The 17104-nt window shown below is 42.7% G+C and overlaps 1 protein-coding gene across 4 annotated transcripts in view; it reads left to right on the top strand.

Annotated features, from left to right (window-relative positions):
* DYNC2H1 (dynein cytoplasmic 2 heavy chain 1) overlaps positions 1 to 17104 on the top strand; it is a 410146-nt gene that overhangs the window by 115400 nt on the left and 277642 nt on the right. For all 4 annotated transcript variants that reach the window (XR_010923568.1, XM_067567730.1, XM_067567720.1 and 1 more), the window contains exons 57-60: positions 5342 to 5502; positions 13281 to 13404; positions 14255 to 14376; positions 16558 to 16644. Coding sequence is in view for 3 of the 4 variants with exons in the window: in XM_067567730.1 (XP_067423831.1) it covers positions 5342 to 5502; positions 13281 to 13404; positions 14255 to 14376; positions 16558 to 16644 (494 nt within the window). In the remaining variant the exon portion in view is untranslated. The remainder of the gene's footprint in view (positions 1 to 5341; positions 5503 to 13280; positions 13405 to 14254; positions 14377 to 16557; positions 16645 to 17104) is intronic.

Raw genomic sequence — 17104 nt, 5'->3', positions numbered from 1 at the left:
AAAGTGAGGGGGTGCTTTGCCAAGGTAGGTACAGACGGGTTAGCTGAGGGCTTGAATTGCCATCCTCATCCTCTTCAGCCTTCCAAGGGGAGCAGCGGGGACAAAAAATGTAGCTGGCTTCAAAACTGAGCTTGATAAATTTATGGAGAGGATGGTATGATGGAACACCCTAGTTTGACAATTGACTGATCTTTAATTATTGGTGATAGACATGCCAATGGTCTGTGAAGGGATGTTAGATGGGGTGGATTCCGAGTTATTACAGAGAATTCTTTCTTGGGTGTCTGGCTGGTGAGTGTTGCCCATATGCTCAGGGTTTAACTGATCACCATATTTGGGGTCAGGAAGGAATTTTCACCCAGGGCAGAATGGCAAAGTCTCTTGGGGTTTTTGCCTTCCTCTGCAGCATGGGGCACGGCTCATTTGCTGGTGGATTCTTTGTACCTTAAAGTCTTTAAACCATGATTTGAGGACTTTAATAACTCAGTCATAGGTTAGGTGTCTTTTACAGGAGTGGATGGGTGAAGTTCTGTGGCCTGCGTTGTGCAGGAGGTCAGACTAGATGATCATATTGGTCCCTTCTGACCTTAGAGTCTATGAGTTGCACCGATTCAATGGCCTTCCTCCCTTCAGTGACCACCTGCCCCATTTCAGGCAGGCTTGGGAGTCCATTACTACAGACAAATGAATTTTGGAGATCATCTCCACAGGATACACCATCTACTTGACTGCACTCCTATCAACACACCCCCTTCTCCCTGTCCCTCTGAACAGACCCCCCTCATGAGAGTATGCTTCGTCAAAAAATAGACACTCTCTTATGCTTGGGAGTTATAGAGCCATGCAGCCCAGGGAGAAGAGGTTTTATTCAAGGTACTCTCATTTCAAAAAAGAGTGGAGGTTGGAGACCCATCCTAGATTTGAGACTTCTCAACACCTATGTGAAGGCATAAAAAGTCAAAATGGTGACACTTGCAATGTTGCTCTTTTAGTAATCACTACAAGGGGATTGGTTCTCAGCCCTTGACCATCACGATGCGAATTTCCATATTGCTATTCATCCATCCCACAAATGATTCCTACATTTCACTGTTGGCAAGGACCACTTTCACTACCAAGTGCTCCCCTTTGACCCATCATCTGCCCTGAAGGTCTTCTTGAAATTTATGTCAGTAATAGCAGCACAGCTCTGCAGGAAAGGAATTTTATTATTCCCTTACCTGGACAATTGGCAGCTGAAAGACCATTCCCTGGAACTGATATTTCAGGTAACCTCCAAGGCCATAGATCTTTTTCTCGAATTGGGCCTGCAATTGAACATCCAAAAATCCAATTTGACCCCTGTGCAAAACTTAGAGTTCACAGGAGCACACCTTGATTCAGTAAGAGAGAGAGAGAGAGTCTACATTCCTCTGCACAGGTTTGTGGCCCTTTCCAACATGGCCAACACAATCCAGCTCAGCCCCCAAACTACGGTCAGGAACTGTCTTCAATTGCTGGGGCACGTGGCAGCCACAACCTTTTTTACAGAACATGCAAGGCTTCAAATGTGCTGCCTTCAATTGTGGCTGAGAGTGGTTTATTCACCAAACAGACACAGTTTAAATATGCTTCTTTCCATAGCTACCTCCATAAAACAATCCCTCAGCTGTTGAAAAGACCATCAGAATATGGGCACAGGAGTGCCATTTGCATGTCCTCCCCCAACAGTCATCATAACAACAGATGTTTCTCTGCTAGGGTGGGGAGTGCATCTAGACACTCACACGTCCCAGGGCAATTGGGTGTCACAAGAGGCCATGCTACACACAAACCTCCTGGAACTCAGAGCAGTCACGTATGCCTGTCTCTGGTTCCTACCACTAACTGGGGGCAAACACGTAAAGATCATGACGGACAATATATCATGCATGTTTTACATCAGTCTCCAAGGACGAGCAAGGTCCCCTTCCCTCTGCACCAGTGCTATCAAGCTTTGGAAAAGGTGCATATGCAACCAGATTGTCATCACAGCTGCATATCTTCCAGGGGTTCAGAATGTGACTGCAGATGCACTCAGCAGGCACTTTTTCCAAGACCATGAGTGGGAAATAGACCCCAATATATTACACCACATATTCCACCAATGGGGCACTCCTCAGATAGACTTGCTCGCCACAGAGTTGAACAAGAAATGCACCCATTCCTGCTTGAGGGGCAGTCACCAATCCCTGGGGGATGCTTTTCATCTTCAGTGGTTGTCCATTCTCCTGTACTCATTCCTGCTGACTCCCCTAATAGCCAAAGTTATGCTCAAAATAAAGAAAGACAAAGCCAGAGTCATCGTAATAGTTCTGACCTGGCCCAGGCAAACATGGTTTCTTTACCTGATACAGATGGCCTTTTGCTCCCAGATCACTCTCCACACTGCTCCTCATCTCTTCTCTCAGAAAGGCAGGAGGATTCCTTACTGCAATCTCATAGTGATTTGTGTCAAAGCATGGTTGGTCAGTGGCTCATAGGATTAGAGGCAATCTGCTCAGAGAACTTAAAACAAGTACTATTACAAGTAGAGGAAACAATCCACTCACTATGAAAGGTTTTCCAGTTGGTATGACCTCAAGTATGTTTCACTGATAGTCCAACATATCTAGACGTGATGAGATTATCTCCTAACTGTAAAAACTTCAGGACTATTGATGAGTTCTATAAGAGTCCGCCTGGCAGCCATCATGGTTTTCCATCCCTCAATAGAGGGTTATTTTGTCTTTGCTCACTCAACCACAGCAAGATTCCTCTGAGGTTTTGGAAACCTCTATCTGGCAGTCCAATGCCCTACTCCAGTATTGGACCATAAGCTGGTCCTTGAATGCCTCACAAGACCACTGTTTGAACTGATGGCCACCTGCTCACTGCTCCATTTGGCAATGAAAATGACATTCCTGATAGCCATCATGTTGGCACAACAAGTTGGAGAAATAGGGTCTTTGATGGCATAACTCCCCTTCATGATATTATTTAAAGGACAAGGTTACATTGCGGCCCTACCCCAAATTCTTACTTAAGGCTATGTCTTCACTGATAGCGGCAAATTCGCGGCCGTCAGATCAACTTATCTGGATCGACTGAGCGGTCAGTGAAGACCCTCTCAGTCGATCCAGAAATGGATGTATTAAAACCACCTTCTCAAGTGGCATAGCGCTGCATTGACGGGAATGCGGTTCCCATTGGCGCAGTGCAGTGAAGACAGCGCACAGAACAGAAACACAGAAGTGGACGGGAGTTACACAAGTTTTTTGTGTAGTTTGCGTAACTCTGGTCGACTGCTGCCGAATCTCCGAGGTAAGTGTAGACGAGCCCTAAGGTTTCTTCCAAGTTCCATATCAATCAACCCATTCGCCTGCCTATCTTCCACCCCAAACCACATCTAGGTAGTCAGGAGCCACTGCTACACACCCTTGATATCACGAGAGCCCTGGCCTTCCATTTTGGATAGGTCGAAGTTCTTTAAAAAGACAAACAGTTTGTTTGTTTTGCTAGCAGATAGATCAAAAGAGTCAGCAGTCTCTAACCAGAGGCTTTCCAAGTGGACGTCAGGTTGTATTAACTCTTGATATGAGTCTTACAATATTCAACCACGTTCGAATATATGCACTTATTCCACAAGGTCCATTGCCACTTCCATGTCCTTCCTCAAAAACGTGCCCATTATTGAAATCTGTAAAGCTGCTACTTGGGCGTGTATATGTACGTTCACCAAACACTATGCTATAACTTATGACTCTGCTTCTGATACTGTGTTGGGCTCGGTTGTGCATTCTTCCATATTGGACTCAACTCCAAAGCCCCCTCTGCCTTAGAGAGTACTGCTTGGTAGTCACTTGGAGTGGAGCACCCATAGGAATGCTACTTGAAGAAGAAGAAATGGTTAGTCACCCTGTGCAGTAACTGTGGTTCTTTGAGATATGTGTCCCTATGGGTGCTCCACTATCCTCCTTCCTTCCCCTCTGCTGTGGACTTCTTTGCTATGGAGCTTTGCTGTAGAGAAGGACCTGGGGGCAGTTCACCTGCACAATGCTATGTAACAACAGGACGGGGCATGATACTGACACAGGCTGAATGGATACTGCTATGAGAAATCTCTGATCAAAGGCGTAGGAGGCTCTAGCACACCTAGAGTGGAGCACAGGTAGGAGGACACATCTCAAAGAACCATAGTTATTGCACAGGGTGACTAACCATTTTTTTTCCACTGAAGTCTGCAGATATGAGTGAATACTTTTGAATTATTACTGTCCTCTAAAGACCCAAATATATCATCCTTTGGAGGTGATAATATCATAGAGTTGAAGCAATTAGCTTAAAAAGCAGATATATGGATGGATGATTATTTTCAATTAATTCTTAATGCTAAACTAAAACATTTTATTATTGTACTCTAAGGCTGTATTTTATAAAAAATATTTTAAGGTTACATAACCTGGAATGGAGAGATGAAGTTATATGATTGCTAGAAAGGTTTTATAGCCCTGAAGTGTGAATGTTTTGGGAGATAATTAGTTGGAATAAATCTTTTCAGTCATTGAGATCTCTGCTTTTTCATCCAAGACATTGTAGACATTCTTTTAGAGAATGATATCAGTTCTTGCAGATTAATTCTTTTATTTAGCCTAAAAATATATTAGGGCTTGATTGTGCTGGTTAAGCACAGTCTTGTACTGAGAGTTGTGTAGAACTTCTGCAGATGCATCCCCTTTCATGCTCCTTGTTGTAAATGAAGAATATGCAAGTTATGTAATCCTATAAGATGCAAGAGTCTACTTCTGCAGCCTCGCTTCCCTTATGGCTCTATGCATGGGGCTACAGTTGTGGCTGGCGCTTAGCCTCTGATGCAGCTGCCCATGATGAGAAGGCTTTTTGTGGCCCACCACTCCCATATCCCTACACAAGGACAGCTTTAATTTGGCCCTTGGTGTGTAGAACTTCCTTAATAAGATTTATTATGTATTCTTTATACAACTGAAGTATCCTACAGCAAAAGGGATAAAAAATGAATACATTGTTTAATATCTGTACAATATTTTTAAATGATAGTGTCGAATAAAAATTAAAGGAGAATGGCAGAATTATAATGTACAATGTAACATGAAAATAAATTCTTGCATAGGTAAAATATCTGCTTACTTCACCTTTTAAAAATTAAACTTTGAGTAAGTTAATACAAAATTAAAAACTAAGTTGGATATAATAAGGAAAATAAAATGCTAAAAGTGAAACATGAAGCCAAATTCTATGAAAACTGAGAGGACATAAATGTTTTGTTGTCTCCTGCTGATATAACAGTAATGTTTATTTTTTGTAGCCACTGGTTAATGAAGCTAAATTAGCAGTTGGAAATATAAAGCCAGAGTCTTTGTCAGAAATCCGGTCACTACGTATGCCACCTGACATAATCAGAGATATATTAGAGGGTGTTTTACGACTGATGGGGATCTTCGATACATCATGGGTGAGCATGAAGAGGTAAGTTGAGGATTTTATTTAAGGCATTAATGCAGTAGTGGAAAATAGTTTCTGTTGTACTCTCTCAAAAGGTTTGGATATAGATTCTAATGGTCTTCTTGAAGATAAATAATTTTATTTTTAACAATGAATAGATAACATACAGATAGTCATGGATAAAACTAGTACATTTCCTACAAAATACTCTTACAATGACTCTAGTTTCAGAGAGAAAGATCCTTTTTAACATTTGTTCTCCTTTGAGTCCACATTCACATTCCACTGATGGTGCATACATATCGCATATGCCAGAGATTGGAGTCTTTTTGGCCAGCAGTACTTGTAGGATGTGCATGTGCTCTTCAGTTCTCATGTTCCACTGTAAGGGCATATAAGGGTGACATGTGCCCATGGGAGTTCAGTTTCTCTCACTGCTTCACAGCTTAGAGAGGGAGCCTGAAGGTCTGAGAGACCAAAACCAAGCCCTCTTAAGAGCTTTAGCTAATAGTTTTTACAGTTAGTTTTATAGTGTAGTTTTAGTAATTTTATTTTTTGGTTGCCTGTTGCAGTCTTTAGTTGCTTGAACCTTTATCCATCTGATATGCCGTCGTTCGGTACTCTTGGATTCATACTCTGCCCCCTTATATGAGGGAGCTATTTGAACAGATACTTGAAGTGCCTCTATTGCCTGGAAGAACTGCACATTCCCAATAAATTTGTGATTTGCAAGTCTTTAAGCTCTCAAGATAGGAAGAACAGGGAGATCCACCTTCAGGTTTTCCTGATGACTAAATCAACTGTACCTGCTTCTGAACTGGGCTCATGAGACCTTCAGAGCCAAAGAACATGAGCATGGACTCTTTGCCTTAGAGAATCCTAACTAGAATCATCACTACAATGACAGCATCATCCTCCGACAGATGGCAGTTGTCAGGCACTGCCTCCTGGTAGTCAGGCCTAGTGGTTGGAATGGAGGTTGGAATGGAAAACCAGACATATGGTCAGGACTGGGCTGAGGGCAGCTCTGGAACAAGGATTTGGGGACAGGCCATTTTCAGAAGCAAGACCAGAGTCCATAGACAAGCCAGATCAGTACCATAGCTGGAGTCCAGATACAGACCAAAGGTTGAAGCCTAGCATTCAGAGTCCAAGGGTGGGTCAGGAGGCAGTGATAGGGCTGGAGTGGATTAGTTATGGGCCTAGAGTAAGATCAAAAGAGGGCAAAGACAAGGCTGGAGCTTATTGGAATAGGGCTCAGGGAAGGCTGGGGCAGAAACAGGAACTGGATCAAGAGCAGGCTGGAAGTCTAGAGAATGTGTTATACTGTGAGGCAGCAGGAGGGTTTCTGGCTGTTGCAGAGACTGATTTGCAGCTCTGGTGGGTTTGGGGAAATGGGGTATCTGACCCAGGCTCTGCTTAGGGTAGGCTTCTGCCACATGCTTTTTGAATGGATAAGTTAGCGCAGCTGAGTTGTTGCCACACTGATGACTGTCTGCGGCTCTGTTAGAAGGACAGCTGAGTGAACAGCTCTGGGTTGGCTGTGGGTTTTTCTCACAACGGGGAGCTAGAAGTCTCGGGTAGGTCACACAAGCAGGACTTCCACTAAGAGGAAAGCCTCCCCGTGGCACAGAACATTGTCTGAGAATTTGCAACCTAATACAGTGGTTCCTGCTGAAGCTCAGTCCCAGGTCGCTTCCAACTATATGGTATTGAAGCATCCAGCATCCAAAACCAGAAACTTGGGAAAGAGTATGGCATTATCCTGGCACTGTCTACCTCAACGGCACCAGCACCGGCCCTCTAGGCACTGGAATCAAGCCAGTTGGGACAGTACACTGTCACTGTGAGGAAAATTGCTGTGCAAACCCAAGAAAACCTGGTTCTCACACACTTGTCTATGCTGTCCCACATGGCACTTTTTTGATACTCAGCCCAGTGGCTCTGCAGATACATCCAAAACTGCAGTTTTCCTTATGATCAACTTCAGCACTACACTTGGCACTGACTTTTTCTAGTAGTGCAACACAGTCAGTTCCTAACATTCTGGGGGCCATGATACAGCTCCTGGATCTAACCAATGTATTCTCCATGGCTTCATATTCAGAATCAGAGGGTTAAGGGCCCATGGTCAGGACCCGGGGGAGTGGGAAGCCCCGGGTCCCCCTGTCCTTCTCCTCCCCTCTGTTGTGACAGAACATCAAGGCTGAAAGATAAGCTGAAGTTACTGTCAAGCCAAGCCAAAGGTCAGAGCCTGAGTCAGAATTAGGGCAGAGAGGCAAGGACTAGACTGAAGCGGGCAGAAGACAGGGCTGGAACCAAGGACTGAAAGAAGGGCTGGAGCAGGAAGAGGAAATGAAAGCCGGGCAAGTGCAGCTGTGGGCATGGTATATTTTGAACAGCTGCTGTGCTGCTGCCAGGCTTAAGTAACAGGGTGCTGGGCTCCCCTGCCTGATCAGGAAGCACGTTATTTGGAGAAGGCTCCTTGGGCCCAGCTCAGCTTGCTGAGTTGCCTAGCGACCAGGCTTGGCACCAGCTGTGCTCCTGACAGCACTCTCTTCCCTAGGTCTCTGTCTAGAGGCCCCAGATTCTGATTTGTAGGAGTTATCATTGGAGAAATACCTAGGATGTTTTCTCTGGGATCTAAGGATCACCCCTTTCAGTCCACTACATGCTGGAACGTACCCCTCACCCAGTGGGAATTGAGGTTTTGATGGATTTTGTACTCTTCCTGCCCTGGGCCATTGTAGTTGGCAGTGGTGGATCCATCCGCTCGGGAAAGAGGTTGTTGATTAATGTTTTGAGAAGGGAGACATGAAAGACAGGCTGGATTCTGAGGAACTCCAAGAGCTGGAATTTGAAGGTCACTGGATTTATTTTCTGGGTGATCTGAAAGGGACAAGGTTCTTGTGATTGAGATTGGCAGAGGAACAGGTTGATTTCAAGTTCTGAGCAGAGAGCCATACCTTAATCACCTACATTTAAGTCCAGGATGACTTGCTGATGTTGATCAACATAGCTCTTATAGGACCCCTTGGAAGCAGCTAAATGCTCCAGAAGCTCCTAATGAATTGGCTGGAGATGGAGGAAATGTTGGGCACTGCTAGGACTTTCTCTTCTCAGACAATAGTGTTCCTTTGCAGGTTCCTCCTGCTACCTGCCTTGTTCGAAATATCCAATTCTGGAGTCTTTGGTAAGTATTTAAACAATAGATTTTATTACAGAAATTAAATCATAAACACTGGAGCTCTGGTGGTCAGGCAGAGTTACAGTGGGGCAACCTGGATGGCAGATAATTCCTGGCCAGATAACACCTAGCCAGATAGCTGCTTAACTCCTAGCCAGATAACACCTAGCAAGAAAAAGCCAGAGAACTGGTAACAGTGTACAGTATGTATATTAACAATTGATTAACAATTGACCAATCAGTACAAAACCCGAGAGAGATATTGATAAGTAAACAGATTACACAGTAACATTTCCTCATTTGTTAAAATAGAAATTGTTGCTGAGCAGAGTAAGACTAGTATCCTTCACATGAATCATAACCATAGCAGGACTTTGAGACCTATGATCCTCAAGGCAGGAGTCCCTTCTGCATATGGGCAGATCCATAAAGATCATACAGTGGACATTGTGATTGACAGCTACTAGGTTGCACTCACTCTACTGGGGTGAAACGGGATGAAAACAGAAGTTTCCAAAGAATGGACTTTGCTGGGTGGGGACATGAGTTGTGTCATTGTAAGTGAATTTGGCCAAAGACAACCGGGAAACCCAATAATTTTGGTGAAAATTTAGGAAACAGCTGAATTACTGTTCCAGTGACTGGTTTACTCTTTTTGTCAGGCTATCAGTCTGAGGGTGGTAGGCAGTTGAGAGAGCGTGTGTGATGTTGAGAAGACGGAGGCGTTCCTGTTGGAACTAAGAGGCAAGTTTAGTGCCTCAATCAGAAATGATGTGTTCTGGCATGCTGTGGTACTGGAAGATGCGTTCTAATAAAAGCCATGCCGTTTCAAGGGCAGATGGAATGGTACAGCAGGGGATGAAATGGGCTGTTTTCCTCAGGAGGTCCACCACTGTCAGAAGCACTGAGTGGCCTTTGGAATGGGACAACTCCACAGTGAAGTCCATAGAGATGGTAGACTAAGAGTGTGGAGATGTAGGAAGGGATTGGAGATGGCCCATAAGTCTCATGTGTGGATTTTTAATGTGGATGCAGAGGCCATATGTCCTAACATAGCCCTTGATGTCTTTTTGTAAGGCTAGCTAGGAGAAATATCTAGAAATCAGATTCCTGGTCTTGAAATGGCTGAAATGTCTTCTCATGGAGGAGTCGTGACACCACCTCAATATTTGGAGTCCAGGGACTCCTTCAGGAATGTAAATGTGATCTCCATGGTAGAAGACAACTTGCTGTAGATGGAAGCTTGACCCTGAGAAGGTACTGGGATTTTTCAGGGACTGGCAGATTGGTGCTGCAAATGTGTTTCTGGGGATTAGATAGCAGATGGCGATCATCAGATGGCCCTTGCCTGCCCCTTCAATAGAACATAAGAATGGCCATACTGGGTCAGACCAATGGTCCATCTAGCTTAGTAGCCTGTCTTTTGACAGTGGCCAATCTCAGGTGATTCAGAGGGAATGAACAGAAAAGGTGATCATCAAGTGATCCATCCCCTGAACCCATTTCCAGCTTCTGGCAAACAGAGGGTAGGGACACTTCAGAGCATGGTTTTGCATCCCTACCCATCCTGGCTAATAGCCATTGATGAACCTATCCTCCATGAACTTATCTAGTTCTTTTTTGAACCCTGTTATATTCTGGGCCTTCATAACATCCTCTGGCAAAGAGTACCACAGGTTGACTGTGTGTTATGTGAAGAAATACTTCCTTTTCTTCATTTTAAACCTGCTGCCTACTAATTTCATTTGGTGACCTCTACTTCTGTGTTATGAGAAGGAGTAAATAACAATTCATTGTTTACTTTCTCCACACCAGTCAAGGTTTTATAGATGTCTATCATATCATCCACTTAGTCATTTCTTTACCAAGCTGAAAAGTCCCAATCTTATTAATCTCTCCTCATATGGAAGCTGTTCCATATCCTTAACCATTTTTGTTACCTTTTCCGTATCTTTTCCAATTCCAATATATCTTTTCTGAGATGGGGCGACCAGATCTGCATACAGTATCCAAGATGTAAGCATACCATGGATTTATTCAGTCAAGTGAGAGGTTTGCTAATGGTGGTAAGAGCTTCCTTCTGAACTTCACTGTGTTTGTCCTTGCAGGAAGGAGCATTGGCCTTCCCATCCTTAGTCCCTGGAGGGTTGGTGATTTAAGATTGAATTTGGAAAGGAAAGATGCCCAGTGGATCTGGTGTTGGTTTAACTGTTGGGTTGTTTGTAGGTGCTTTAGATTTTTGTGATGTGTCCAAACTTGGACAGGGATATAGGCCCTTTCAATGAGGTGCTGTCACTTCTTGAAGGAAGCCCTTATGGCCAAGAGTACCCTGTTCCATATGTCACATAATTTTTGTCTGCAGATGTCAGTTTCCAGATGAAAAAGGCACAGGGGTGAAGTAGCTGGCAGAGACCTGAAAATTGGGAAAGGACTGTGCCTATTGCAAAGTCCAAGGCATCAGTTTCGACAATGAAGGCCCGAGTGGGTTCACCGTGGGTTACGAGGGGAGCGAATGTGAAGGCTCTTTTCAGGTGATATATTCAGGAGTTGTATCCTGCTCATTTGCAGACCAGGTGAATCTGACTCCTTTCTTGAGGAGGAACATTGAGGAGGCAGCAAACTGGAAAACCCCTTAATGAATCACCTGTAAAAGTTTGCAAAGCCTAGGAATTTCTGTACCCCATGCACATTTGAGGGTGTCTTCAACTCTGTAAGTGCTGCAACCTTGCAGGGATCCAGTGGCAAGCCCTGTCTGTGTGATGACGAATCCCAGGAACTCTATTGTGTCCTTATCAAGCTTCCCATGTCTTTATACTTTTTGAGCTTGGCATAGAGCTGATTCTGGCTTAACCAATCTAGAATGATATGTATGTGGTGGTCATGGACTTCCTGGTTCTCATAGAAGATGAGAATGTCATCTAGATAGATGACCACGAACTGATCAAGGATGTCCCTGAAGATGTCATTTATAAAATGTTGGAAGGTAGTGGAAGTGTTACAGAGGTCATAGGGCATGACCATATATTCAAAATGTCTGTACTTAAATTGGTACTCTGTCTTCTACTCATTCTCCTGCTGGATCCTCACCAAGTTATATGTTCCACAAAGATCTAGTTTTATGACGTTTCAGTCTGATCAGAGTCTCTCCAGGAGCTCATTAATTAGGGGGAGGGGTTATCGACTGTGTACTGTGATTTGTTTTAGTGCCCAGTAATTGACACAGCGTTGGAGAGGAGCCATCCTTCTTGAATATGAAGAATATAGGGGCACCACCTGGGGAGGTGGAAAGATGAATTAATTCCATCACAGGTTTTACTCTAGGTACTCTCAGTAGGTCTGGCTCAGAGAAAGTGTGTCTGAAGGGAACCTCCCTCTCTTGGCAGAGTTCAGTGAGTCAGTCGTAACTGTGATAGGGTGTCTGCCTTCTATTTTTTGATTGTCTTGGTGAACTCCAGGTATTTAACCGGAATATTAGTTGTGGGTGGACCTGCTACTTGCCTCTCTGGGAGCCTTGGGGGTTGGAGAGCACCACAGAGTGTGGTCAGCATGAACGAGGGCTAGGCAGGCGTTCTTGTTGGCACTGCAGGGAGTGGAAGAGAACTGTCTTTGATTGCCAGCTGATTAAGTGGTCATGGATGCCAAGCCAAGGGGTGCGAAGAATGACTGGCAAATGTGAGGAGCAGATCATCCAAAACTACATGATTTCCTGTTGGCCACCACTGATGATGACCTCCAGAGGTGACATCTGATATGTGATGGGCCCCGAAGGGAGGGGTGACCCGTCAATGATCTCAATGAGCTTAGGAGAGTTTTTGTGGAGGGTAGGAATTTGATGTCTCTTGACAAATTCTTGGTCAATAAAGTTACCGGATGCACCAGAATCAACCAGTTTCTCCAAGCAGAGGTTGGGCATTGCAGGGTGCCAGACGTGGAGGAGAAGACAAACTGGAGTGGTGTACTGTCTAGGGTTTGTCAGGATTCCAGAAGAGCATTGGAGAACAGCTCATTGTGGGGCAGAGCAGAGTATTGACCCAGCTCTGACTCTGTTTCTGGGACTGAATTCTGACTTTTTCCAGCCTGGGCATTGGTACTTGACCAGGCAACTTGCAACAAATGCCTGGATTCCCCACAGTACAAGTTTGGTCCTAGAGCCTGGCACAGGTTCTTTTCATTGGCAGAGAGGTCAGATCAAACATGTTTGATCTGCATTGGCTTGAGGTCTGGTAGATGCCTAGTGTCCTGTGGGTTGGAAGGGTCAACCTTATGTGCTCTTGCAGCAGAGCATGAGGACTGAAGAGCGTGTGTGTGTGTGTGTGTGTGTGTGTGTGTGTGTGTGTGTGTGTGTGTGTGTGTGTGTGTGTGTGTGTGTGTGTGTGTGTGTGTGTGTGTGTGTGTGTGTGTGTGTGTGTGTGTGTGTGTGTGTGTGTCTTCGTGTTCGTTCTCTCCAGGTACTGCTGGCCAAAAAGACTCTGATCTTTGGCACATGAGCTCCATGCGCACCATCAGTGGAATGTGCCTGTGAACAACACATCCCAAAGAACTCCAGTTATTGTACACAGTGAGTAATTTTGTTTTATCGATGCTTTGTCATTTAATTATTTAATATTATCTACAGTTTCCTTGCCAAAAGAGGAGTGAGAGAAGACATTGCAACCTTTGATGCCCGTAACATTCCAAAGGAAATACGAGAGAGTGTAGAAGAAATTCTATCTAAAAACAAGACATCTTTTGATCCAAAGGTAACACTCTTATTTAATTACATTAAAAAATGTGGACCATCAGGACCACTGTGTGCTACATACACAGTGCAAAGTGGACTTAAACTGATAGCAGATAGCCTTCCCCTGTGTAGGTAGAATTCTCCACTGACTATCAGTAGAAACACAGAGAAAAAATCTGGCAGAGGGGACTCTGCTGCCTTCTGCTCCAGCTGCCTCACCATCCTTGTGTAAGGGGAGTTTGTTGGAAGTGGTACATGGATGAGATGAGAAAAAATGGGGGCATGGTAAACTAGAGGCCTTAGGGACCTTATGCCAATGACGTAAATTAGGGTTGTGAAAGAGCCAAGCGGTTTCGAATCTGGAGGCCACAACCTGCTCCTTGTAACTCCCCTGCAAACAGAACCTTACCTCTGGTTTTAATTACCAAAAGGGACTAAGGTAACCTAATGGGACAGTGGCCTTCAAAGCTTAATTTTAATAAATCAAGACAGCGATAGTTATATAAAAGAATTCTAAAACATTGGTTTCTTATTTTTTAAAAGGAAGAGTATAAGGCTGTGATCTTGCAAATTGGATATTCATGCTAGTGGACTCTGCACTCACTCCAAACCCCATTGACTTCAATGGGACTCCTTTTGGACATACTGGCCCACTCAGGCTGTTCTCTCTGCAGAATTGTGACCTAAAACATAGTCTCTTTTCATAACAATATCCCACCCCTCATTTAAAAGATCAGCTCAATAGCAAAAAAAGGCTAATTGGTAGACCCTGATATAGTGTCTATGATTTCAGTCCGTTTTGTAGTTTCTTTTATGTTTGAAATTCAGTAAGGACTTTTAAAATAATTTTTATTGATTTTTCTTTTCAGAATGCTAAACGAGCCAGTACTGCAGCTGCTCCACTTGCAGCTTGGGTTAAGGCCAATGTCCAGTATTCCTATGTCTTGGAACGAATTCAGCCTCTGGAAAAAGAGCAGGCAGGATTGGAAGCGTGAGTGAGATGCATTTTACTCTGCAATTGATCTGAATTCCAAAGATACCTTTAGTGTTATTAATTAAATACTCTTTTAGGTGTTACTATACAGTGATAGCACATAACTTTGGCTAAAAGCACATCTAGTTCAATAGCAAAATGATGACAGCAATTAGAAATAAGAAATCAACATATAACAAATGAAAGAAGGGGAAATAGATTATATATGAATTAAAATTTATGAAATGCAGGAAATTAATAAGAGAAACCAAAGATACCAGGGAAAAATCTGTGGCTGACTAGGTAAGGAAAATAAGGAGTTTTTAAAGTATATTAGGAACTAAATAATTTCTAGCCATGGTGTAGGCCTATACCATAGATGGAAATGGAGATTAAGAAAAGCTGGAAGTGTTGAATAAATGTTTCTGTTTAGTACTTGGGAGGAATCAGGATGACGTATTTATATCACATGAGGATGATGAAGTACTTTCCAGTCCATTAGTAACTAAGGAGGCTGTTAAACATCATCTACTAAGGATAAATACTTTTAAATCAGCAGGCCTGGATAACTTGCATCCAAAAGTCCTAAAAGAGTTGTCTGAAGAGATCTCTGGTCCGCCAATGTTAATTTTTAATAAATCTTGGAATACTGGGGAAATTCTAGAAGACAGGAATAATGCCAATATTGTACCACAATTCAGAAAGGGCAGGTGGGGTGACCTGTGTAATTATAGGCTGATTAACCTGACGCCAATACTGGGCAAATTAATGTAAAAGCTGTTACAGGATTTAATTGATAAATAATTAAAAGGATAGGAATATAATTAATGCCACTCAATATGGTTGGGTTTTTTTTTTGTTTTTTATTGGAAAATAGGGCTTGTCAGACAAACATGAATTCATTTTTTGATCTGATTGAAAGTTTATTTCATAAGCTAACTGTGTAGATGTAATATACTTAGACAGTTGTAAGGCATTTAACTTAATAGTCTACAACATTCTGATAAAAAATTTGCACTATACAATATCAGTTAAACGTTAAATGGATAAAGAACTGGATAGCTGATATATCTCAAAATGTAATGGTTAATGGGAAATCATCATTGAATGGGAATGTTTTTGTAAAGGCATTCTGCAGGAATTTGTATTGTGTCCAATGCTATTCAACATTTTCATCAGTAATCTAGAAGTAAATATAAAATCACTGCTGATAAAAATTTGTGGAAGTGGTAACTAAGGATGACAGAAAAGTCATACAGGGTCATCTAGATCACTTAGTAAGTTGAGGCCATTCAAACAAAATATTTTTTCATGAAGTCAAATGCAAAGTTATACATCTAGGAACAAGGAAAGCAGAAGCAGGCCTTACCTACAGAATGAAGAACTGTATTTTGGAAAGCAGTGACTCTGAAAACTATTTAGTGGTCATACTGGACGAAAAACTCAATATAAACTCTCAATGTGATGCTGTGACAGAAAGGGCTACTGTGATCCTTAGATGTATATAGGGGTAGCTGGCTGAAATTTAATGACCTGTGATATATGGGAGGTCAGACTAGGTGATCTTATGGTCCCTTCAGGCCTTAAATTCTGTAACTATGAAATGATGCAAGTATCATATACTAGTGCATAATCATTACTTTATTGGATGTAGAAGCCTAAACTCAATATAGCATGTTAGGTGATCTCAATGAAACTCGTGCTACTTTATAAAAGGTGCAGTTTCTCTCTCTGCAGGCAGCTGGTTAGGAGGGATCTTAGGGTGGTTTTAACACAATCGTGGCTTCTGGGTCTCCCCAGCAGTGAATTAGTCTTAGGATCTCCCATAAATTGAGGGACCTGTGGCCATGGTTTTCCAAAGTCCCAAAAGTCAGTCCTGATTGGGTATTGTGGGGCAGCGGGGGTGACCCCTGATATTTATTAAGAATCACAGTGACAAACTTTCAATATTCATGATTGGTTTACACTTTCAAGGCTGTTTTTATAATAAACAGTGCTAGAAAAAAGTTTCAAGTGAAAACTGAGAATTTTGTTTACATTTATAAGTCACCAAAATCAAGGAAGGCCTGTGTCTTTGAGTTCTGAAGTCTCAAATGCTGTCTCATCTATTATTTTTTTTTATATTTTTAATTGTTTTTTCGTTTTGGTTGGTATGAATCTGAATCTACAGCCATAATAAAGTAGCAAATTATTTTTTAGTAACCTAAAGAAAACTGAAGACAGGAAACAGAAACTAGAAGATTTGCTTAACTCTGTTGGTCAAAAAGTGTCAGAATTAAAAGATAAGTACGTTGGTTTTGCTTACACATGTTTTTTGAATGTTTTTCATAATAATTTTGTTGATTGATTTTAATATTTTAATGCTACTTCAGCAGAAAAGGCTTCACAATAAAAATATGGTGGGGTTGATTAGTCCTTATTCTTGAAATGTCTAGAAGGTTAAAAAGTGTTCAGAGAGAAGCTGTTTGTCATCCTTTGTCTAAAAGAGGACAGCTAGTTTTCCTTCATGTGGTTTTAATCCATTGCTCTATTTTTCTGCATCCCAGAGTCTCCTGCGATTCTGGACATATGGGTTGCTTTCCTCTCCCTTCAGCTCAAGGAGGCAAATCAGCATTTTGGAGCTGCCTGATCTGGCTATGCCCCCTCTGCACCTGCTTGCTGCCAGTTTTCTTTCCTTCTGCAGCAGCAGACAGTGGCAGTTTCTTTTGTTACTGCACACCCTCCTTCTATTTTAACTTTTCTGCCC

This window comes from Emydura macquarii, unplaced genomic scaffold (genome assembly GCF_026122565.2).
Source record: "Emydura macquarii macquarii isolate MOO-44397 ecotype Brisbane River unplaced genomic scaffold, CSIRO-AGI_Emac_v2 contig_318, whole genome shotgun sequence".
NCBI classification, from domain to species: Eukaryota; Metazoa; Chordata; order Testudines; family Chelidae; genus Emydura; species Emydura macquarii.
The sequence above is the reverse complement of the archived record's forward strand: the minus strand, read 5'-3'. Positions and strand labels throughout refer to the sequence as shown.